The following is a 25,310-nucleotide window of genomic DNA, read 5'->3' on the forward strand; positions in this document are numbered from 1 at the left end:
CTTTTTCTTTCCCCTTGCTCCAGCTCCTTATCCCTCTCCCATCCTTCTTCAGACAGAGAGCTGTTTTTCTCAGCCCTCTGCCCCATCGCTGCTCAGCATCTACTTTCCCATCTGCATCCACTATTTCCTTTTCATGTTAGCATGTGCTCATCCCCTCCTCCTTACCTTACCCCATTCCTTGCCCCCACTTCTATTTTTATTCAGGCATCTGCTTGATATCCTTCATTCTTGAAGAAGGCCTCAGACTGAAACCTCCACCAACTTTAACTTCCTATGGATGCTGTGTGATCTGCTCAGTTTCTCCAGTACTTTTGTGCACTGCACTGGACCCCAGCATCTGCAGATTTTCATGTTTACCAAATTTTATTTTCTATGTCGATTCCTACCACCCAATAACCAGAAATGCTACAAATAAAGTTATCTGCTACCAGTTGAGAGTGTTTACAACATACTTGACGTAATATGTGTGACCTATTATTTTCATTTCACAGGAAATCCCACTCTCCAATACAGGAACCGGAGAGAATGACACCTCTAAATCGACATTTTGTGTAGAAGAACAATGTCACCCCACGTGTCTGTTTCAAGATTAGAGAATCGTTATGAACATCTTGTTTTTTTTTCATGGTAATTGTATTTTTACTGCATTAGAAAATTTGAAATGTGCTTTTATCTTCGCTTACAAAGTTTCAGTAAAGATATAATTGAAGAAGACAGTCTTGGGAGAGGTGTTGAGCTCAGAAAGCTGAACTGTCCAACACAACAATGAGAACTGACGCTTAGATTAGTACTGATATTTGGATTTAATGACCTCCAGTTCTTGCAATAGAGACATTGATAGTTTCCTGAAGGCGGCTGTGATGAAATATGGAAATAGCTTCATAATGCATCAAATACCAACTCTCCAAGAGTTATTGGTAATAAATATTTTTGATTTAAATCTCACCCATTGCCTTGTTTCTCTCTGGGTAAAAATAATCAAACAATACATGAAGGATCAGATTCAAGGTTATACTGTCAGCAAAGACAGGGACATCATTTAAGTATAATTTAAAATATCCTGATAATTACTTCCCCATCAACACGAAGGGATAGAATATCCTTCAAGTGCATCAAAACAGTGCAAATGGGATCCAAGATTATGAACTCCGACTACTGACGAGAATTTAAATTAATTTAAAATAATATTACATTCTCAAAATAATCTATTTCTTACTGAAAGTAATTCAGGTGTTGAGGGATAGTGTATACCAAGCATTTAATAATGTGCAAGATATTTAGAAGAAGGAAGGTAACAATGAACAAATTATAGGATGACATGAAATCTCCAGAATAAATGATAATTAGCATTATATGTTTCGCTGCTTAACTACCAGAATGTAGAGAAAGGTATTTAATAAAAAAGAATGCAGGTATTGTGAAATTTAATTTCCTCTGACTCGTCGAGTTGAGACCAAACCCAAAGGGATGGCAAATGTTTCACCCAATAACAATTTTGATAATTACCAGATTCTTTCAAGCTGGAACAGTGTAGGTTGGTAAATTTCAAATAACCATAAGCCACAGCCAAGATGAATTTGTGAAGAGAATGATTTTGCTATTCCTGAGCAGTACACAAATGTGCTGGAGAAACTCACCAGGCAACGCACCATCAATAGGAGGCAAAAAGATAATGAAAATGGACCCAGGCCAAAACCTTTTCTTTTACTTGCTATAGATTCCATGGGTTTCTCTAGCACATTTGTGTATTGAACTCGACCCCAGCATCTTCAGACTTTCCTGTTCAACTCTTTGTTCAATTCATGATCCTATTTTCCAAATGTATAAACTGGTTTAACAATCAAAGCTCTTGTAATTTTCTTTTCATATTCTTCCTTCCACATTCATTTTTGCCTTTCATTGCTAACCATTGAAGGCCCTTTTAGTCGTATCTCAATTGGTTTTATTGCTTAATTTTTGAGTCAATCTGATGGATGGATGGGGTGGGGGGGGGAGGTTACAAAACAGACCAAAGTCAGGAATTTTCACAAGTAGAATTGTCATAAAAGTGTATGTTTTTTATGAAATGTTGATTTTTTTTTCCATACTGCTTGGAGAATAGTTTTCCCCCATCCAATTTCCAGGTCGCTGCAATGCATTTCATTTCCTTGCCACTGCTAAAGCAATTTTAACAAATTTAACTTAATCACTTAGTAAATTTAGTTTAGGTCTTGTTCCTTCAATGTTCCCCAATGACCTTGCGGAAGAGGTAGTTGCGACAGGGTAGTTCTGTCATTTAAGAAGTGGTTAGATGAGTACATGGATGTGAGGGGGTTGGAGGGTTATGGGCAGGGAGTAGGTAGGTGGAACTAGTTGGAGTTTCATGTAAATCGGTGTGGACTAGAAGGGCCAATATGGCCTGTTTCCGTACTGTAATTATTATATGGTTATAAAGGCATTATCAATATGGGTGGCACGGTGAGCATATCAGTAAATACTTTGCTATCATACGACCAGCAACCTGACTTCAAATCTGGAACTATCGGAAAGGAGTTTGTACATTCTCCCCATATCTGTGTGGGTTTCCTCAGGGTGCTACTGTTTCCTCCTACCCTTCAAAACATACGAGGGGGGGGGGGTTGTAGATAAACTGGGGTATTTGGGCACCACAGGTTTGTGGGCCAAAAGGGTCTTTTACTGTGCTGCACGTATGCACGAAAAAACACTGATCACCTAGTTTATATGCAAAGAGCAAATCCAGGTATATGGATATGAAAACTCACTGAAACAGATGATTTCCATTGGTGATGTGCGGATGATAATTTTGCTGCTCATCCAGTTTTATAGTTCTGCGATTCTCTTCATTAGCCGTGTATGTGCGTGCACGTACCATTATGCGCAAGGAGTCAGGCAGCACGGATTTAGGCTTTCGGCCCATCAAGTCCACACTGGCCATCACATCCATCTACATTAAACCCCCCTCTAAACTAACCGAAGGACACAAATAAAAAAAAATCTGAACTTTAAACAGGAAGACAGATGAAACAGCTTCCCCTCCAATGCGCACTCAGCCACACACGCACTGTTGGTGAGCAGAATAGGGAATGGACACTGATGAACTGCAGAGAAAGCAACCAAGTAGGATTCCAACTATAAATTGTGGCGTAAAAATAAAGTGTTATCTTCTGAGGCTGAGCAGAAGACACTTAAAGGGAATCTCACCAAATACATAAAATATCAAAGAGCATAACAAGACGGATAAATTCATTAAAATAAATGTCCTGCAGATATCAAAAGGAAACGTATTCCCCAGTGGACATTGGATGTTTGAATGAACCTGCAGGTCATGGCATTGGCTTTAATTTTCAGAAGTAGTCCAATATAATTGGAGATCAGTGTCGGAAACAAAGAAGGTGAATATAACTCAGGGGGAGACATGCTGCAGAAAATGAGTTGAAATGTGTGTCAGTCATGCTCGAATTTTGACCAATTTCTTCTTCAGAAATCCCTTAATCACTTTAAATTTAGATGTACATCATGGTAACAGGCCCTTCCAGCTCATGAGCCCTTGCAACCCCCCTCCCCTACAAATGCACCAATCAACCTCCTGTAAATTTTGAAGGATGGAAGGAAACCCATGTAGACATGGGGAGGACATACAAACTCCTTACAGTGTCGGACATGAACCCAGTAGACTGGCACTGCAACAACATTATGCTAACAGCTGTAATGACCGTGCTGATTAATGGATTAAGTGTCAACCATTGTGGGGAATAGTGATAGCCGCGTATCTCATCCACACAGACCTTAATTTTGGAAACAGTACACAGGAAGAGAATAAGAAAATCTAATGTATTATGAGAAAATGTTGAGTGAACCAGGGCTATTTCCTTTGGAGTGACAGAGGATGAAAGGTGACTTAATAGGTGTAGTGGTACACTACCGGCCTACTGCAGGGGGCAACACCTGTACCTGCAGGAGTGCACTACCGGCCTACTGCAGGGGGCAACACCTGTACCTGCAGGAGTGTAAGGGGACAGAACAACACCTGGCCAGCTGTCCATCAGTCGTCCTGAATGGATCAAGCCTCACCCAGTTGGGTGTCAATCACCCTTTGGGATATAAGCCTGCGCCGGCCTCCCGAAGTCTCACTCAGAGTTACTGCAGATACAGCCATCCTGGCTCTGTGGAACTCTTTGTGGATTAAAGCCTGTTGTACAGTCTTTACCTTGTGTGTGTCTGATTCTGGCTAACAGCGCAGCACAATAAGTAGGTACGCTTATGACAGGCAGAGATAGCACCTCTTTCTCTAGGTGGCAACAGCCAATACTGGAGGCATCTGCTTGTTAGTGGAGGAAAGTTTAGGGGAGATGTCAGAGATAGATTTTCTGTATACTGTGTGATGGGTTACCTGGAATGCATTGTCAAGGGTAGTGGTACAATAGGGTCATTTAATAGAAACTTAGATAGGCACATGAATGTCAGAAAAAATTGGAGGCTATGGGGTATGAGGGAGGGAAGGGTTAGATTGATGTGGAATAGGTTGACACAGGTCAGCACCACATTGTGGGCCAAAGTGCCCATACTGAGCAGTAATGTTCCACGTTCTAACTTTCAAGCAAATTATCCCCAAATTTTCATCAAAGGGTGAACAATGGACGATCAGGACTCTGTTTAAATAATATAAACATTAGAAATGACCTCCTGTTCTATTTTGCTGCAGTTCTCAGCCCAGCACCATGCTTGTCTCAAATGAGGAAATACACAACACAGGGAAGGGAACTATAGTCCATTGAATGGTTTTGTCTTATTTTTAATCTTTTAATTAGATTATATAAAACAGAGTGAACAGAAAAAAACCCATATGTATAATGGAGAACAATACCCCATGCTGATGGGATGAGGGAAATATGAATAGAACAGGCTGAGTACATTTTCACATCAGTGGTTACTAACCAGGCAACTGGCTGTCAGCAAATATGTAAATATTTTTGCTTCCTTAATCTGCAAATAGTAATTCGATCAACTTGTCATTTGACAGAATCTATTCAAACTTGAAAGCAGGATTTGTATCCTGGATTTTTATTATTCTGCTTTGAGGTTTGAAGAGAAATTTTACCTGCCTCTTTACTGGCCCCAAGGGAATAAATTTAAGTATGAAATGCATTTTATAAGATCATTCTGTGTTCACTACATTTCAAAGCATCATAAATTATTCTCCAAGTGTAAACACTGTGAGCACAGCAGTTGGCTTGACTACAGATGGAACACAGCATTCAATTAGAACTTGCCCAGTTAATCTACTGTGCCCTTGCAGGCTGAGGCAGGGGCATTGTCTTGGATACCTAAACTAGGAAGGCTTTGAAGTTTGTTTGAAAATAAATAATGCTGGAAAAACTCATCAAGCCAGGCAGAAACTGTGGAGAGAGAGAGAATAGTAATAACATTGCAGGTCAATGGCCCATTGACAATTTTGATGAAAGGTCACCAAAATGAAACATTAATCTTTTCTTTTGCTAGAGATGCTCACCAGCCCTCTGAATACTTCCAGCATCTTCTGTTCAGATTTCCCACGTCTGCAGTTTTTTTTTGCCTTTTGAAGTGAATCAAATAATGTAACCCAATCCCTCCTGCATCATAAAAACAAAAAACAAGAAATGGCAGGCTCCTAGGCCAAAGCCAGAAACTTCAGCTCATAGCTCAACAGAGGCTGTTAAACAATAATCCATTCACAGGGGCACCAAAGAATGGATGAAGAACACACAAACACTTCTTATCTTTAAATTCATCAGTCAATAAACCAGTTCAAAACTATTCCAAAACTCTCTACTTTCTCACTCTCCGAAAGCATTGAAATACAAGGCCTAGGGTTGTATTTCATTTCCATTTACCTTAAAAACATAGAAACATAGAAGATAGGAGCAGGAGTAGGTCATTCAACCCTTCGAGCCTGCTCCGCCATTCAACGAGATCATGGCTGATCTTAAAATTCAGTACCCCGTCCCTGCCTTCTCTCCGTAACCTTTAATACCCTTATACTGAAGAAATAGATCTAATTCCCTCTTAAATATATTTATTGAACCTGCCTCTACTGCCCTCTGTGGCAATGAATTCCACAGATTCACCACCCTCTGGGTCAAGAAATTCCTCCTCATCTCGGTCCTAAATGGTTTGCTATTAACTCTTGTGATATTGACTTGTGAGATCATAACTTTGTCATGAAATATCTTCCTAGAGTCCTTTTAGGACATTTTATCAATTGAAAAGCAGTAACGGTTTCTCCCCACCCACCCACCCACCCCCCCACCCCCCCCCCCACACACACACACACACACACACACACACGGAATATTTACAGTATAAAAATATAATCAGTAGTAAAAGTTCTTTAGCATCAATAACCTTGAGGTTGGGCAAACCATGGGCTAAATAAAAACCAGAAAAAGGCAAAATAATATCATCCCATCCTTGGAAACATCCCATCTCCATATCTTGCCTAAATGTAATTTTATTCTCAACATTGTAAAGAATTACATCAACAATGGAGAAAGGTCCATTGAAATGAAAAATCAAGTCTATTTCTCTCTCCACAGATGCTGCCTGAGTATTTCCAATATTTTTATTTGCTTATTCCAACACTCAAGGAGAATACTGGGTCTTTGGTCTCTCCCAGAAGAGCAACCCCATCAATCCCATTCGTTTCTTTGCTTCTCTGTTGCCCTGCAAAGAAACCTCTCCTCACTCTCTTTGATCCTTTTGCCACTTGGCATTTTCAGGGCCAATGAACCTACGAGCATGTGGGAGAAAACTAAAGCACCCAGCAGAAACCCACATGGTCACAGGTCATGACCAAATGCAGCTCTCTGGATCTGTGAGGCAGAAGCATTAACTTCCACGTTATTCTGCTGTTTATTCATCAACATGACATTTTTTTTTAGTGTATCTTGTTATTACCTAATGTTTCATTAAATTGGCAAAGAAAATATTCACTTTCTGTGTTCATTTTTGTCAATACTGCTTGACAATGAGATGCCAAGCCTTTTGATAGCTCATGAATTACATCACCAAACCAGCAGGTGTGTTTGCAAATCAACCAGGAGAATAAAACAAGGAGAAGGAAACTGAAAGGAAATATGCTCCAGTGATATTATTTTGCCTTTTTTCTGGTTTTTATTTAGCCCATGGTTTGCCCAACCTCAAGGTTATTGATGCTAAAGAACTTTTACTACTGATTATATTTTTATACTGTAAATATTTCGTGTGTGTGTGTGTGTGTGTGTGTGTGTGTGTGTGTGGGTGGGTGGGTGGGTGGGTGGGTGTGTGTGTGTGTGTGTGTGTGTGTGTGGGGGTGGGTGGGTGGGTGGGTGGGTGGGTGTGTGTGTGTGTGTGTGTGTGTGGGGGTGGGTGGGCGGGGAGAAACCGTTACTGCTTTTCAATTGATAAAATGTCCTAAAAGGACTCTAGGAAGATATTTCATGACAAAGTTATGATCTCACAAGTCAATGTCACAAGAGTTAACTTTTATAATGAAGATGCTGTTGAAAAATGCTGAAGCCAGCCATACATACCTTTGGAGAGGGGTTTGTTCATTATTGAGATAAACGGATATGAACATAAATGTTAAAAAGATGCAGGAATAGAGGACAGAGTTTAATTCAAACAGGCTATTATAAAAGTAAAGACATGATAGGATTAGATGTCACATTTGTAAAACCAAGAAGAAGAATGACAAAACTACTTGAATTAGGCTACAAATGCAAATCCATGAAAAATTTGGAATTTTGGCCAGAAATGCCTTGAAGTATTAAATCCAAAGAATGAGAAGGCAGTAAACTGGGAATTACATCTTTTTTTCACCTTTAAACTAAATGAATTAACAATAGACTTACACATCTGGACAAATTTTGAACTAATTATTTCTGTTTTGCATCACCCAGTCTATAATTATGCCATTGTTATCATTTCTGCAAGAAGACTCCACGAATCGACATTCCTCCAAACCTCTTTCTACTCAAAAGTGTGGATATTGTTCAGTGGATTCTAAGCCATTGGCTGCACTGCAGAACTGCACACAGAATAAGTAACCAAATTTTGTCCTTAATTGTTTCTCATGTTGGAGCTGCCATCATGAGCCAAATAGTTCTCCTATATCAACTAACAGTTGGCTTAATGTGGGGTCCCATCATGGAAAGTTTTTTTCTTCTATCTGGCTGTCTGCGAAAGGATTTTGCCACCTGTAGTGGATCAAAAGCAGGTTATTCCAGGAATGGCTTTGCTCTTATCATCAAAGCCCCAACAGAGTGGGAAAATAGCTCAGCAGCATTTTTATTTTGTTGTGTTTTCTTTCACAACAACAAAGTATTTATAGATATCAAAACAGAAAATATATGCAAATTAAATTATGAGTTCCAGAAAATTAATAGCTGTTTTCTTGTAATGCCAAAGAGCTCTGTGTGTGTAGCGATAAGTGTTTCTGTAATGTGATTCCATTAAACTCTGAATTGAAAAATTGAATGGCATAAATCAGACATCAGGACAATATCAGAATAAGGAGTGTACTTTAAGTAATTATACAAAGACAATAGCCCTTTGCAAAATATCAGAATCCATTTAATTTTAAAAAGGTTAATTTTCTCTTTTTCTCTCAATGTTTAATTGAAATCATCGATTTACACTAAGCTTTTAATGCCTTTAAAATTTCATAGATTTGCAAATAATTCCCTTATTGTGTAACCATGAGGTTTACATATTTTTATTCTGCAAAAGCATCCTCACAATAACCTATCCCTGTCCCCAGCTGTAGGAATTTTTCCACTAAAGATTGTATAAATGGGGTCACAGTCTGCATTTAAAATGAAGAGTTCAAAGGGTGCTCCTAAATCAGTGGTTCTCAACCTTTTTCCACTCACCTACCATTTTCCCTATGCCATAGGTGCTCTGTGATTAGTAAGGGATCGCTTACAGTGGTATCTGGGTGGAAAGAAAAAGGTTGAAAAACACTGTTTTAATCATCCCTAATTGACTCGTTATGTGCACGGTTTCATAACTCCGAAGGAAATGGGCCACTGTCAATTTTTGTCAGGCAAAATATTTCAGTAACAATTGGGTCTAGAGCAGTGATTCTCAACCTCCTCTTCCCACTCACAGATCACCTTAAGCAATCCCTTACAGAGCTCCGATGGCATAGGGATTACTTAAAAGTGGTATGTGAGTGGAAAGAGAAAGGTTGAGAACCACTGTTCTAAATCAATAGTTTGCTTCTTGTGGTTTAAATATTATCCAAATTTGTCTGTTAAATTTGAGATTTATCATTCACTTTTTTTTCCTCAGTTTCTTTTTCACCCACCAGTCCAACCATAATTATGAAAAATCAACAGTTGTTGACTTCAAACATTGATTTTTCTCTCACTCACCCCAAGGTTAAAGAGAAGGAGGCGCATAGCAGGCAGCAAGGAACAAGGGAGTTACTTAAGGAGTCTAAGAAATGCAAGAAAACACTGAAGAAGGAAATCAACAGGGCTAAAAGGAACAATTTTCTATTCTTTTAATTCCTTTTCTCTCCGATTCTCTAAAGGAAAGGTTATCTATTGTGAAAGGGATTAGTTGATTTTGCATCAATAATAATTTTGGTAGTTGGTAATTTGGTTTATCCTTTCTACGTGAATCTTCTTCTATATGTTGAGTAAATGATGCAGTATTGGTGAACTTTTATCTTGCACCAGTTTTTCATCCCACTTATAAAATACATGTTCTGGTACCTTCTCCCTATTTTATCTAGCTCTATCTTAGCACAATCTGGTTTTTCCCTTAAATGATCAAAATCTGATACATACCTTAATTGTGCTGCTCTATAATAATTTTTAAAGTTTTGTAGCTGCAAACCACCTTGTTTATACCATTCTGTTAATTTATCGAGTTCTATCCTCGGTTTCCCCCCTCTCCATAAGAATTTCCTTATTATTCTCTTTAGTTCATTGAAGAATTTCTCTGTTAAGGGAATTGGTAATGATTGAAATAGGTATTGTATCTTGGGAAGACTATTCATTTTAATGCAATTTACCCTCCCTATCAATGTTAGTGGCAATTCTTTTCAATGTTCTAAATCATCCTGTAATTTCTTCAGTAATGGCTGATAATTTAATTTGTATAGGTGGCCTAAATTATTATCTAATCTAATACCTAGGTATCGGATTGCTTGTGTTTGCCATCTAAATGGTGATTCTTTCTTAAACTTTGTGAAATCCGCATTATTCATTGGCATCGCTTCACTTTTATTTGCGTTGATCTTGTACACCGATACTTCTCCATATTCCTTCAATTTCTTATGTAGTCCTTTTATTGATATTTCTGGTTCTGTTAAGTATACTATGATGTCATCTTCAAATAAACTGATTTTATACTCCTTCTCCTTTATTTTTATCCCTTTTATTTTATTTTCTGTTCTTATCAGTTCTGCCAATGGTTCTACTGCTAAAGTGAACAGTGAGGAAGACAATGGACATCCCTGCCTAGTCGACCTGCTTAACTTAAATTGGTTCGATATATATCCACTTACTGTCACCTTCGCCAATGGTCCCTTATATAATGCTTTAATCCAATTAATATATTGTTTTTTGGGAAATAATTTATTAACATTTGAACAAATGAAGTACAAATATGGAATAACTCATGGTACAATGTTTGCATACCACCAACTAAATCTAAATAGGTCATATGCATTAAATGGTAGGCTATTGAGATGTGCAGAGCAACAAAGAGATTTAGGAGTTGTGGTAAATAGTACCCTCAAGGCTGATACTCAGGTAGATGGTGTGGTGAAGAAGGCATTTGGAATATTGGCCTTCATAAATCGGAGTATTGAATTCAAGAGTAGGGAGGTTATAATGAAATTGTACAAGGCATTGGTGAGGCCAAATTTGGAGTACTGTGTACAGTTTTGGTCACCAAATTATAGGAAAGATATAAACAAAATAGAGAGATTGCAGAGAAGGTTCACGAGAATGTTGACAGGATTTCAAGGTTTGAGTTCCAGGGAAAGGTTGTGCAGACTAGGGCTTTTTTCTCTGGAGCGTAGAAGATTGAGGGGGGACTTGATAGAGGTGTTTAAGATTTTAAAAGGGACAGACAGAGTAAATGTGGATAGGCTTTTTCAGTTAAGAGTGGGGGAGATTCAAACTAGAGGGCATGGTTTAAGATTGAAGGGGGAAAATTATAAGGGGAACATGAGGGGAAATTTCTTTACGCAAAGGGTGGTGGGGATGTGGAATGAGCTTCCGACAGATGTGGTCGAGGCGGGATCATTGGTTACATTTAAGGAAAGACTGGATAGGAGAGGACTGGAGGGGTATGGACCGGGTGCTGGTCAGTGGGACTAGGAGGGTGGGGATTTGTTACGGCATGGACTAGTAGGGCCGAACTGGCCTGTTCTGTGCTGTAAGTGGTTATATGGTTATATGGTTATATGGTTATATGGTTAACTGAAAGCCGACTTAAAGGACAAATTGGGAAGCAGACTGAGGTTACCAGAAGGAAGCAGCTTTGAATATGTGATTACAGACACAATGATAATTAAAAGATTTATAATAAACATGTACATCAATCTGCAAGAGAAGGAAAATGATGAAATAAGTTATAAACCCAAACAAAAGTGGGAAAAAGATTTAAACATAAAGATAAAAAATGAAATATGGGAAAAGTTATGCTCTGGAACTATGAAGAATATAATAAACATGAGGTTACGCATGATACAGTATAATTGGTTACACAGGTTATATATCATGACCCAAAAGTTAAATAAATGGAATCCAACATTATCAGATAGATGTTTTCACTGTAAGAAGGAAACGGGAACAACAGTACATGCAATTTGGGCATGTGAGAGAGTGGAAAAGTTTTGGGAAGATCTAAATCAGGTATTAAATAAAATCACAAAAAGCAACATACCAAAAAGTCCAGAGATATTTCTTCTAAGTAATATAAGAAGTAAACAATTAGGCCTCAAACTGGATGAAGCACAAAAAAAGATTTATTATGATTGCCTTAGCTGTAGCAAAAAAAATGTATAATGTCAACCTGGAAATCAGAAGAGAGCCTGAGAATACAGCAATGGTACATAGAAATGAATAAATGTATTCCATTGAAAAAAATAACATATAATTTAAAAAATAAAATCACATTATTTGAACAAATTTGGGAACTGTCCATGGAACACAACAGAGAGGGCCTACCATGGTCCTCCACTCCCTAAAATGATAAAATAATAAGAAGACGAAATGAACTGTCCCAGTGTGTAAAAGTAGATGAGACAAATTTTTTGTTTATTTTCATTGTGTGATGACATTTTTTAATGGTTTTATAGTATTGTATATGTTGAACGTTTAATGGATTTGGAGGTGGGGTGGGAAGGGGTGTGGAAGGAAGGTAGGGGGAAAAAAGGGGAGAAAATGCAACTGTGTATATTCAAGAGGGAAATGTTTGTACGTATTTTGATTGATATGGCTCATAGTGTGAAAAAAAAACAGGGCTAAAAGGCATGAGGTAGCTCTGCTAAACAAGATAAAGGAAAATCCCAAGGGCCTTTTATTGGCATATGAAGAGCAAAAGACTAGCAGGGGAAAAATAAATCTGATTTAAGAGTGGTTACTATGCATGGAGCCAAAAGTTATGGGGATCTCAAATATATTATTTGCATCTGTCTTTAATTGTGAGACAAACACAAAAAAAGGTAAAGGTTCCATTATTGTCACATATGACATTTAGAATGTAACATACATGAAATTCTTTATCTTTTTTCCATTTTGACCAGCACCCCTCACAGAAATGAGCCCACAGCAAGGAACAAACTCGCAAACCCTAGGTTATAACACCAGTGCTATGGAGACTCAGAGGAATAAGAATCCATTGAAATAAGGCAAAGAGTTTTTTTTTTCTTTGGCTTGGCTTCGCGGACGAAGATTTATGGAGGGGGTAAAAAGTCCACGTCAGCTGCAGGCTCGTTTGTGGCTGACAAGTCCGATGCGGGACAGGCAGACACGATTGCAGCGGTTGCAGGGGAAAATTGGTTGGTTGGGGTTGGGTGTTGGGTTTTTCCTCCTTTGCCTTTTGTCAGTGAGGTGGGCTCTGCGGTCTTCTTCAAAGGAGGTTGCTGCCCGCCAAACTGTGAGTCGCCAAGATGCACGGTTTGAGGCGTTATCAGCCCACTGGCGGTGGTCAATGTGGCAGGCACCAAGAGATTTCTTTAGGCAGACCTTGTACCTTTTCTTTGGTGCACCTCTATCACGGTGGCCAGTGGAGAGCTCGCCATATAACAGGATCTTGGGAAGGCGATGGTCCTCCATTCTGGAGACGTGACCCATCCAGCGCAGCTGGATCTTCAGCAGCGTGGACTCGATGCTGTCGACCTCTGCCATCTCGAGTACTTCGACGTTAGGGATGTAACGTCCAATGGATGTTGAGGATGGAGCGGAGACAACGCTGGTGGAAGCGTTCTAGGAGCCGTAGGTGATGCCGGTAGAGGACCCATGATTCGGAGCCGAACAGGAGTGTGGGTATGACAACGGCTCTGTATGCGCATATCTTTGTGAGGTTTTTCAGTTGGTTGTTTTTCCAGACTCTTTTGTGTAGTCTTCCAAAGGCGCTATTTGCCTTGGCAAGTCTGTTGTCTATCTCATTGTCGATCCTTGCATCTGATGAAATGGTGCAGCCGAGATAGGTAAACTGGTTGACCGTTTTGAGTTTTGTGTGCCCGATGGAGATGTGGGGGGGCTGGTAGTCATGGCGGGGAGCTGGCTGATGGAGGACCTCAGTTTTCTTCAGGCTGACTTCCAGGCCAAACATTTTGGCAGTTTCCGCAAAGCAGGACGTCAAGCGCTGAAGAGCTGGCTCTGAATGGGCAACTAAAGCTGCATCGTCTGCAAAGAGTAGTTCACGGACAAGTTTCTCTTGTGTCTTGGTGTGAGCTTGCAGGCGCCTCAGATTGAAGAGACTGCCATCCGTGCGGTACCGGATGTAAACAGCGTCTTCATTGTTGGGGTCTTTCATGGCTTGGTTCAGCATCATGCTGAAGAAGATTGAAAAGAGGGTTGGTGACATGAACCCTACAGAAACTACAGAGGAGGACATGCCTGCTATTTTGAAGCAAATAAAGGTAGATATATTCCCACAGCCTGCCAAGATATTCCCTCAGAACTTGACATAAGCTCGTACAGAAATTTCAGCAGAATATTTAACCATGGGTGAGGTGCCAGAGATTTGGAGAAAAGCTAATACCATTCTGCTGTTTAACAAAGGCTCTAAAAGTAACCCAGGTAAGCCTGACATCAGTAGTGGGCAAATCATTGGAAGGTATCTTCAGAGCCTGAAAATATAGTGTAAGTTCTTGGATAAATAACGTCTGATGAGGAACAGTCAAGAATGTTTTGTTTGTGTTAGGTCATGTTGAACTAATCTTATAGATCTTTTTGAGGAGGTTATCAGGATATTTGATGTAAGAAATGCAGTGGATATCGACAATATGGGCTTTAGTAGGAACAAATAGTCAACTAAATTAGACATTGGTTTTGAGGGAGAAGCCAGAGTGTGGAAGCAAAAGTTACCTCTCTGACTTGAAGCCTATGACTGATGGTGTGCCTCAGAGATTAGTGTTAGATGCTTTGCTGTTTTTCATTTATGTCAACAATCTCTATGGTAATGTGGTAAATTAAATCAGCAAATTTGCAGACGACGCTAAAATTGGGATGTACTAGACAGCAAGGAAGGCTTTCAAAGTCTACATTGGGATCTGGCCCATCTGGGAAAATGGGTTGTAAAATAGTACTGCATATGGAATTTAATATCAACAGCACTGAGATTTTGTATTTTGGAAGGACCAACCAAGGTAGGACATACAAGGTAAATGGTAGACCACTGTGGGCTATGGCAGAACAGAGCGATCTGAGTATGCAGGCACATATAGTGGCGTCAGAGGTAGATAGGATTGCAAAGAGAGCTTTTGGAACATTATTCTTCATAAATCAATGTACTGAGGACAAGAGTTGGGATGTTATGTTAAATTTATATAAGACATTGGTGAGGCCAATTTGGAGTAAAGCACGAAGTTCAGTTTTGGTCCTGAGATATTGATAAGAGGACGGAATGGGTTCTTTTTTTTGTGGGAATATATAGGCTGGCACAACATTGAGGGCTGAAGAGTCTGTACTGTACTGTGGGGTTCTATCAGCTGAGATTGAAAAAGAGCAGAGAAGATTTACAAGGATGATGAGTTCGGGGGAAAGGTTGAATATGTTCTGGCTTTTTTTGCTGGAGTATCAGAGAATGAGGGTAATTTAATAGAGGTAAATAAAATTGAGGAGTATAGATAGGGTAAATTAATGCAGGATGTCTGAGACAAGAACTAGGAGGCAGTAATCCAGAGTGAAAGAAGAATTTTAGGGGGAATCTTCTTACCCAGAGTGTGGTGAAGTGGTGGAACAAGCTACCAGAGTGGAAGTAGTGGACATGGGTTTGAATGGAAGATTTCACAGTAATTGGGAGAGATTCATGATGGGTATGTTGGGCTATGGTCTGGGTTCAGGTTGATAGGACTAGACGCGAAAAATAGTTCAGCGTGGATGATGAATACTATTGAGCCTGTGGCATGTTTCTGTATTTCTTGCTCTATTATTGCAGATTCTGAGGAGTCCTCCTTTTGTTTTACTGTTAAAATCAGACCCTGACACAACTTGAATCTTCCAATGAGTTAAAACTTTTCTCACATTTATCTCTGCTGCTCAACCATAATTCAATGCCTTTAAAGAAATTGGGTGATTTGGAAAATCCTGCACACCAACCTCAGATAATAAAGACTGAAGTATCAGTTAATGGTGGCAGCCAGATCACTTTATTTCTTGCCAGTTGTTTTAATAGTGCATGATTCTGGAATGATGCTATGAATTAACATTGTTAAACTGGAATGTCTGTAGATGCTGTGATTGTAGGCAATACACAAAGTGCTGGAGAAACTCAACAAGTCATGCAGAATCTATATGAAGTAAACCTTTCCGGCCTGATTTCATCAAGATATGAGCTATATATCCACTCCATCTTAACCCACCTGGAGAATAACACCCCATGCAGCAGGCTGTTGTTCATTGACATCGGCTCGGCGTTCAATACTATCACATCCCATAGGCTGGTAGAGAAGCTGTCCTCACTGGGACTCAACACCTTTCTGGTGTTGAATCTGGAGCCAGGGTTGCCAATGGTTTGGACTGAAGTCTGTGTGGCTTTAGAAGCTGTAGGAGCACTGGAGATGAATCCACGGACATTCGGTGACTCTGAAGGGACTGTTCTTGCTCCTATTTCTGATGGCATTCTGGACTTCATAATGGAAAGACCACAGTCTCTCTGGGTTGGTAGCAGAATGTCTTGCACCATTACGCTGAGATCTGCCACACCTCACAGCTGTGCGCTCAGACCATTCATGTTCATGTTGCTGAATCATGTCTGTAATGCCAGATCGAACTCCAACAGAGTCATCAAGTTTCAGATGATACAACAGAAGTTGGCCTCATCAGCAACATTGATCAGTCACAGTATAGAGAAGAGGTGGAAAATCTCAGAATAAGATGAAAGAAACTCAATGTAGACAAGATAAAGAAGATGATTGTGGACTTCAGGAGGATCTGGAATGACCACCCTTCACTACACATCAGTTACTCTGTATTAGGGAGAGTGGAGAACACCAAGTTCTTTGGAGTTCACTTAACTAGTGACCTATCCTGGACACAGAACAAATCTCCTAAAATGTCAGGAAAGCTACACTCCCTTAGAAGGTTGAGGCAGGCAAGGCTACTCTCCACCATTCTCTCAACTTTCCACAGGAGCACTTTCGATAATGGTTGGCTACATCACCATGTGGTAGAGCTCCAGTAAAGCATCAGATCGGAGGTTAATCTACAGGAACATGAAAATGACAGAGAGGATCACTGGTGTCTCTCTACCCACAACCCCCATCCCCTGGCATCAATGTGATTTACTGGGATTGTTATTTAAAGAAAGCTCACAAAATCCCACACAGTATCTTCCAGTTACTCCCATTGGGAAAGAGATACAAAGGTATTAGAACCAGATCCACCATGCTGGAGAACAGGATTTTTTTCCCCCATAGGCAAAGAAACTGTTGAATTGCTAAAACAAATCCCTGTGACGTTACTAATTTTTAATAATATTTATATTTAATGGGTGTACTTAATACATGTGTATAGGTGTACGTATAGGTATATGTATTGTTTTTATGTGTGTTATGTTCGTGTACTCGCAATGCTTTTGCATCATGGACCGGAGAACTCTGTTTCGTCAGATCGTACTGTTACAGTCAGATGATAAATAAACGTTTAAGATTCAAGATTATTTTATGGTTGTGTAATAAAACAGATGTAATATTACATGAAATTTCATTTAGTTTGCCATCAGAAATAGGAGCAAGAACAGTCCCTTCAGAGTCATCGAATGTCCGTGGATTCATCTCCAGTGCTCCTACAGCTTCTAAAGCCACACAGACTTCAGTCCAAACCATTGGCAACCCTGGCTCCAGATTCAAACCTCCATCATGATCAGGAAGTTTTCAGTACCTGAGGCTCTTCAGAAGCATTTCCCGCCCTCAACACCCTCTTGCACCCTGGTTGAGATACCTGTACTCCTTCAGCCAGTCTTGAACAGTCCCCAGCCTGATGCGAGTCTTTTGACCACAAGTTGCCAGAAACCCTCGAGTTCCCAACAGCCTGCCACCTGTGTGTTCTTCACTGTTCCACCGTCCCGTAGGATCGTCTCCTCTGTTTCTTCTCAAACTGGGGTTGGTCACCCTGTTTTCTGATGCCACTCTTCAGTCCTCTGCACTCCTAGAATCTGTAACCCCTGGAGGCCACTGCCAAACACAGGCACTGCCATCTTGGGCCCAGACCCTGCGGTTGCAGGATTTTAAAATAAAACACCATTGGCTCCTTAAAGAGGCAATTTAAATTTTTATTTCTGTGGAGTTATGCAGTACAGAAACAGCCCCTTTGTCCCACTGTTCCATGTTCATCATCAAGAACTTAGATGCATTACTACAGCACTTTCCTCGTACCCTCCTATGTCACGGTTATTCTTGTGTTTGTCCAGATGTTTCTTAAACAAATATCTGCCTCCACTACCCACTCAAACAGTGAAGTAACATCTTCAGGACGAAATCAATTACTTCTCAGATCCCATCTAAATCTTTTTTTAAATCGATACACGTTGGTCTTTGATGCCTCTTCCGTGTCGATATATTCTATTCCTCCCAGGATTTTGTATCCCTCTATCAGGCCCCTTAGCCTCAACTGCTTCAAGGGAAATAGCCCAGCCTCTCTCCAATCTCTGCTCAAAATTTAAATGTTCTGTACCAGGCAACATCCTAAAGAACCTCCTCTGCATGGTCCCCAGTGCCATCACCTCATGCCTTCTGTGAAAAGAGCAATACAGAAAGCAATATTTGAGCTGCAGCCTGATGGACTTATTTTTTAAAAATAAAGTAGTACCAAAGCCTCCCTGCTCTTGTATTCTATTCCGTATGATTTCTTCACCACCTTATTGAGATTGATTGCCACCTTCAGAGATCTAGAGTGTGTCCACCAAGGTCCCTTTTTTTTATATCTCAATACTCCCTATGGCTTAAATGAGAAAAAAAATAGGGTCACGCAAGCCATTTAGGATCAAGATGGAAAGAAACTTCTTCACTCAGAGTGAACTCAGAAAGTTGATGGATTCAGAAAGTTCATTAGATGCATTTAAAGGGGAGTTCGATCTGGCCCTTGTGGATAAAGGGATCAAGGCATATGGAGATGTGCTCTGTTTACATGGTGGTCTTAGTACTTTCAACTATTTGTTTTTCACACATTTGGTAGACTTTTGCTTTGCATTCTTTTCTTTGGTTTGGATAAATGCCCAGCGGAGACCCAGGAAATTGACTTTTTAAATGTGTAATTGTTATGAATACATCAGCAGATTCAATCCAAATAAAGCATATGAAATATAGAGCTAAGAAAATGCAAATAATTTCATTTGTGTTTACTTGTGACTGGCATTCGACAAAGGACAGTCTGTCGCCTGTCATTTTCTCTTTAGCTCATTTCTGACCACCCACTCTGCTGTTGGCTTTAATCACCAAGCCTTGGAGTAGAGCACGGGTGCAGCAGGGAAATAGCCCAACTACTAGTTGGCTGGCACTAGAGTCAAGTCACTGACCCCAAGTAAAATATGAGTAGGTATTTATCCATCAAAAATAATGATAACGAGTTTGTCATCATATATTGTACAATGTATATATTCATCGGAATTCTGATTTGTTGCAGCTGATCAGGTAATTAAAAAAAAATATATAAAAAGTCACTATAATGTAGAACAATTGAATTGAAAAGCAATAGTAAAAACAAAAATAATGATAAACATTCAGAGTTATTCTCATGCAAAACGGTCACTAGTAATGGTGTAGATAATCCTTTTGAACTTTAATATTTTAAGATTTTATTTAAATTCCATTGGAGACAGTCCATTAGTTTTAAAATAATTCTTGAAAAAGAGAGGACAGGTCCACAAGTTTGAGTCCATCATTGGGGAAAGGCTAGTTTTGAATATGTTAGACTAGAACTTGAACAAATTGATTGGGAGAAGTTGCTCGCAGGTAAAGTGGCATCTAGCAAGTGGAGGGCTTTTCCAAGTGAGATTGGGAGAGTTCAGGGCCAGCAGGTCCCTGTTAGAGTAAATGGCAAAGCGATCGCTCTTAGGAAACCGTGTTCGATGAGGAATTTTGAGGTTCTGGTCAGAGAAACGCAGGCATATTTCAGGGACATGCAGCTTGTATCATCTAAATCCCTTGAGGAGTATATGGGATATAGGGACACACAAGATGGAAATCAGGAGGGTGGAACGAGGACATAAGATAGCTTGGGCAGATGAGGTAAGAAGAGAGAGAGAGAGAGAGAGAGAGAGAGAAGTAACCAGGAGGGGAATTGGTCCCCATGAAGATGAGGGTTATCATCTACATGTTGACCAACAGGAGGTGAGGGCTTAAGTGAATATTTCTTAATTGTATTTACTGAGCAGAACGTAACTGAAGCTAGCGAATTCACAGAAAACAATAATACCTTGAAACATATTAACATTACATATTTTAAGGCCCTTTATCTGTTTCAACTGCAAAATAGTAAATATGAACTTCCAGTTTTATGTCCATCTGAAGTATGCATTGTCACATATGGTTCAAAACTGGTTGCACATGCTCTGGATCAGGAAATTACACATTTAAATCCCGCTACAGAAATTCAGCCGCAACAATCGAGACTTTCAGAGGTTTACTCTTTCAGATGATGCCTGAATGTCCTCAACTATCTGCTTTCCTGAACCCCATGAGACTATTTTGATGCAAATGAGTAGAGTCCTAACGCTCTTCAGTCTGTCACTTTTCCCTCTTTCACAATTTCCAAAAGAATAGCAGATTGGGCTTGCTGTGTGCAAATTAGGGCGGAGGGGCTTCTATTTCACTGTAGTAATACTTCATTGCTCCAAAGAACTTTGGAAAGTCCAAAAATGGATATGGATGCTATGATACAAATTGAGTCAGTCCTTTTGCCTCTGCTTGTCCCTTTGACACAATTCTCTATATGTCATTGTGGTCCTCCACCATTCTGCTTCTTGGATTTTCAAAGCACTTTCACTTGTGGTTCATTTTGATGAATGTGTTGGGAAATCTGGGGCTGCACTGTCTGATCTGGCTGTTGATGTAGACTGAACATTCTCTATTATATCGCTAAGGAATGTTCAATGTTTTGCAATAATCGTGCATCCTTGAATCAACTTGGATAAGTATTCATTCATTTTTTTGAAGTCTGTGATATTAAAATGATGTACTAGTTTCCATTCACATTCAGTGTTCTGAATTTTAGACCTCACGAAATCCAGTTCTTCAGTGAAGGTAGCCACTCGAGCTGCCATCTGATTTTCACTGGTAATTATCAATGGTTCTTCAGTCTTTCTTAAACACCAGGTAATGTATTTTGCTCACCTCGTCTTTTGGTTTTGGGTAATCCTTGCACATGTTACTTTCAAGCTATTTTATGAATGATCTGTTTTCTGAGGATTACCACAGCCAGGCTGATCCACAGAACTCTCCCTGCAACTTCACCAGACATAAAAATGAACACCCAATTAGTTTCAGGAAATGTTCGCAAGAAGTAGTTACTTGACTGATCTGGAAGGCTGAGATAATTAAGCTCATCTGGAAACATACAGATGAATGCTAAATTCATCCACTCAAGATTGATCAAAAAAAAACCATTGGTCATATTTATTCTGCTAACACAATTTATATGAAGGAAACCCTCTACATTTTCCGAGCTTTCCAATTATGCTGGCAAATCTTTGTGGGAAACCCTCCTTGTAACCAAGGCTGGCAGCAGAAGTGCCATTTTCTATCCTTGCAATGTTGCTTTGTTACTTTCTGCCACAGTGCACAATACCTGTATATATAGCCTTGAAGCCCAGCATACTGTTGGTCTCATCAGTCTGGAACTGCAGCCACATCTGATTGTTCACACTGACAATGAGGTCAGGAACATTTGTGCCTGTCAATCTGCCAGGCAGAAAATCAGAAAACCTGATTAGTACAATCTGACTTCATTTCAAATGTCAGAAATATAAACAGAATCTGAATGATGACAGACTCCCAGATGTCACAGAAAGTGTAATTGAAAAGTGCAATTGATGATGATGTGATGAATTAATTAATCTAGTTATTCAAAGGTAAATAATTCAACAACTGCCTTTAGTTAGGCAGCAATGTCTCCACAGTTCTCCATCAAACATTTTCAGTTATTACATTTCTAAAGGGATTTTGAGAAATTTCTCTCCTTTGAGAGCTTGTTCACGTAAACTTGCCTCCCTTAACATCATAAGTAAAATTAAATGCTTAATTTCAGTGACAATTGCTCCTGGTGCCCAGAAAGGGTGAGCTGAGATATATAATAAATAATGAAAGAACTAATTGGTGTCTTTTTTATGTTGCTTAATACAAAATCAGTGCTCAGTGTGCCCACTGAGTTCAACACTGTGAATGTAAAAATAACATTAATCTGGAGAACCTGCAACACTGCTCTTTGCTCCTATTAAACCCAATAAAAGCGAGAAACTAAAGCAATCAATTTCACCTCAATAGTGATCTGATAGCCAGACAGTTGGGCAAACCACAGGAGCCTCATTCTTTTCACTAATTGGAGTTGCATTCAATAAAAGTCTGATTGACTTCTTGCTGACAGTGAACATCCCACTCTGCAAGGGTTGTTGAAACAGACACAAAGCACACCACCCCCTCATGTAAATGAAATAAAGGACCACCAACATATTCATCTGCATTCACTGTTTGCCTAGAGGGAGAAACTAAAATTTAATTTTTCAAAAGTGCCACATTTAACAATACTTCAAGTGTTCTGGTAGCCCTGATGTGATTTGTGCATCAGAATCACAAGGGATGGGACCATGTGTGGTAAACCACTGTGATAACATGATTGGCTGCTACCGACTGGACATGCCTCCTGAGATCTGTCGTACCCATAGCCTCTTCCATGCCACACTTTTACTTTTGCTCTGACCAGTCAAGGAAGTGGATGGTTGTTTGATATGTTCCAGTCTTTGGCTATTAAACGTCTGATTGTTTCACTATTCCGCCATTTGTGAATTATCGATGGTACATCACTTTGTCTTACACCTTTTCTTTTGTGGAATTATGGGTGAGCTTGGACCATGTCTTTGAGCAGTGGACAAAATAACGATGGGCCTGTTTTGCACCTAATACACTGACTAACATCTTTTTTCCTCCCACAACTCTCACACTAAATGAATCCTCAAACACCCCTGTTTAAACAGACACCCTCCACCCCTTCCAAATCTGCTATGGTGCTGGTTTCAATTTATCCCCTCTTATCTTCCCTATTTCATCAGAATAAAGGCTAGTTCTTCCCTGATTCTGCCCCCTGATGCCCCAAAATACTGGTCTGAAACAACCCCTCCCAACGACCCCTTCCAAAAATTTCAGTCTTCAATCCTTCAGATTTCCTTCACACATGTCAGTGTCCCCCACACAAACCTCCTGATCTTTTCCACATTCTGGGGAAGACAACCTAATCAGCTCTGATACTCACCCGACCATAAGACTGGCTCAATTCAATCTTATGTCCTGAACTTCCATCACCATTCTTGAATCCAGAAATGTGCAATTTTTCCTAGCAGGCCCAGTGACCAAACTATTTCAGCCATCTCAATCCTGCACCCTCACTTCTGGCTTTTCCAGTACACTCCGAAATTTAGGGCAGGTTCAAGGATAGGAAAGGTTTTCGAAAGATCTGGGTTGAGTGCAGGCAAAGTGGTTTAGTTCAGATAAACAATTTGGTTGGCATAGACAAGTGGGCTGAAGGGGCTGCTCCAATGCTGTAAAGCTCTAAGGAATTCTGGGCAAGCATTCTTGTGTGGCCATGCAGTACAAAATACACCACAGAAGTAGCTCGGGCCACTGGTGCAGTCAATCTCTTCTCCAACAGCTCCATGACTCTGTCCCAACCCTCTTAATCCCAAAACCCATTTCGTGTTCTCAGAATATTTACAAACAGTCTTACCAAAAGTCAGATCTGCTGGACCAAGACTAGCTCTGGATGGCCATTTGATGCAGACAGATCAGAGGCTCCTTTTAACTGGACTGAAAACCAGCCAGAAGTTAATACCAAAATGCAAGATTTGCTTTTGTGCCATTTTGAGATTGGGGCAATTGGTAGATGCAAGCCTCCGGACTTCAAAGTCTGCTCCATTTTCAAAAGATTTCTCTTGAGAATGCACTGATGTTATTTGTCACAAGATGGTTGGTGATGGAAACATGTCTACACTCTAAAATTCAATGTTTCCACTTTAGTCGCAATCAGTGACCTGGGGCAGATTGCAACTAAACTTGTTCGAATAACAATTGCAATGAATTTTTGTTCTTCATTTCCAATTAAACCTCCTTGTATATTGATTAACATTATATTTTAAAAGGATCTACACAATCAAGTGTGGTACTGTTTTTAAAAAAAATCGGTAATAGATATTCCCGACGAACTACTTTTTTTTTTCAAATGCCTCCAGTCTGGATTATAAGTGATGATTAATCAGGGGGAGACCGTTTCTGAGGCAGGTCAGGATTCTAAGATGATATTTTAAACTATAAAGAAGTATCGCATCTTTGATTTGTACATGGAATTTCTCCGTATATCATTCTGTTTCTGTTGATTTATGTGACTAAGTGTTACAATCCTGGATTTTTCAGTATTGGTTAGATGGATCCTCTCACATAATGTAAGTACGGTCAGTTGCCTCAATTACAATAATGGAGGGTGACCACTAGGAATATTTTCCTGTTTCAGACACATCTTCAGTTCCATTCCCTGGTATCATTGGGTGTGTTGACCTTTTAAACATTAGACACCCTCTGCCAAGGCAAGCCCACTGCAGGCTAATTAGACCTGGGTGTGTGTCCCGTATCCATTTATCCTAGTGGTCATTGGGAGCACAATTGGGATCGATCTGTTCTTATCAGCCAGAGCCAGGGACTGCTCATTTCAGCTGAGTTGCAGAGGGATTTAATTGCCTTTCTGAGGGCCTGTTCTGTGATTCCTACTTCCCTCCGAAGCTTGGTCATGGATTTGGCACCAAATCCTCTGCAACCGGCTTCAACCTGGCGCACCCTCACCTTCCAGCCTCGCTCTTCTGCTTCTGCGGCAAGATTATTATAACATTGTGTCTTCCGTTTTTGTGCCTCATCCATGGTATCCTCCCAAAGAACTGTCAACTCAATAACGAAGACAATCTACCAAGAGCAGGGCCAGAGTACCAGATCTGGTCTCAGGTTGGTGCAGGCAATTTCCAATGCAAAGATGAATCGCTGGCTGAGGACTACAAGTAATTTCTTGCATCTGGCCGTGTATCTTGAAGTGAGGAGGAGAAGGTCCTGTGACTTACTCCCTATCAAATGAAAGGTATTAGGCATGGGAGGATTTCTGGGTTCTGGATGATTGACGGCAGGATATTCAAAGTTCTTTTTGTCTTTGAGTTTAACTGCTAGACATCTTAGCACTTGATTGTGTCGCCAGGTATATCAGCCTTGAGTGAGACTGATATTGGAGCCAACCAGAATGTGCTTGAAGGTAGTAGGAACTATGTAGGGGGACATGCTGTGTCCTTTCCCAACCACAGATTTAGGTTTGTGGGAGAGGGCAGGACATCATATGTGGCTCTGATGATGAAGCTTGATCTAC

General features: G+C 40.1%; 1 protein-coding gene across 1 annotated transcript in view; it reads right to left on the bottom strand.

Moving 5' to 3' along the window:
- Positions 1 to 25,310, bottom strand: part of csmd2 (CUB and Sushi multiple domains 2) — a 539,567-nt gene that overhangs the window by 458,549 nt on the left and 55,708 nt on the right. The window contains exon 5 of the mRNA XM_069896324.1: positions 21,492 to 21,604. Coding sequence (XP_069752425.1) covers positions 21,492 to 21,604 — 113 coding nt within the window. The remainder of the gene's footprint in view (positions 1 to 21,491; positions 21,605 to 25,310) is intronic.

This window comes from Narcine bancroftii, chromosome 8 (assembly GCF_036971445.1).
Source record: "Narcine bancroftii isolate sNarBan1 chromosome 8, sNarBan1.hap1, whole genome shotgun sequence".
NCBI lineage: Eukaryota > Metazoa > Chordata > Chondrichthyes > Torpediniformes > Narcinidae > Narcine > Narcine bancroftii.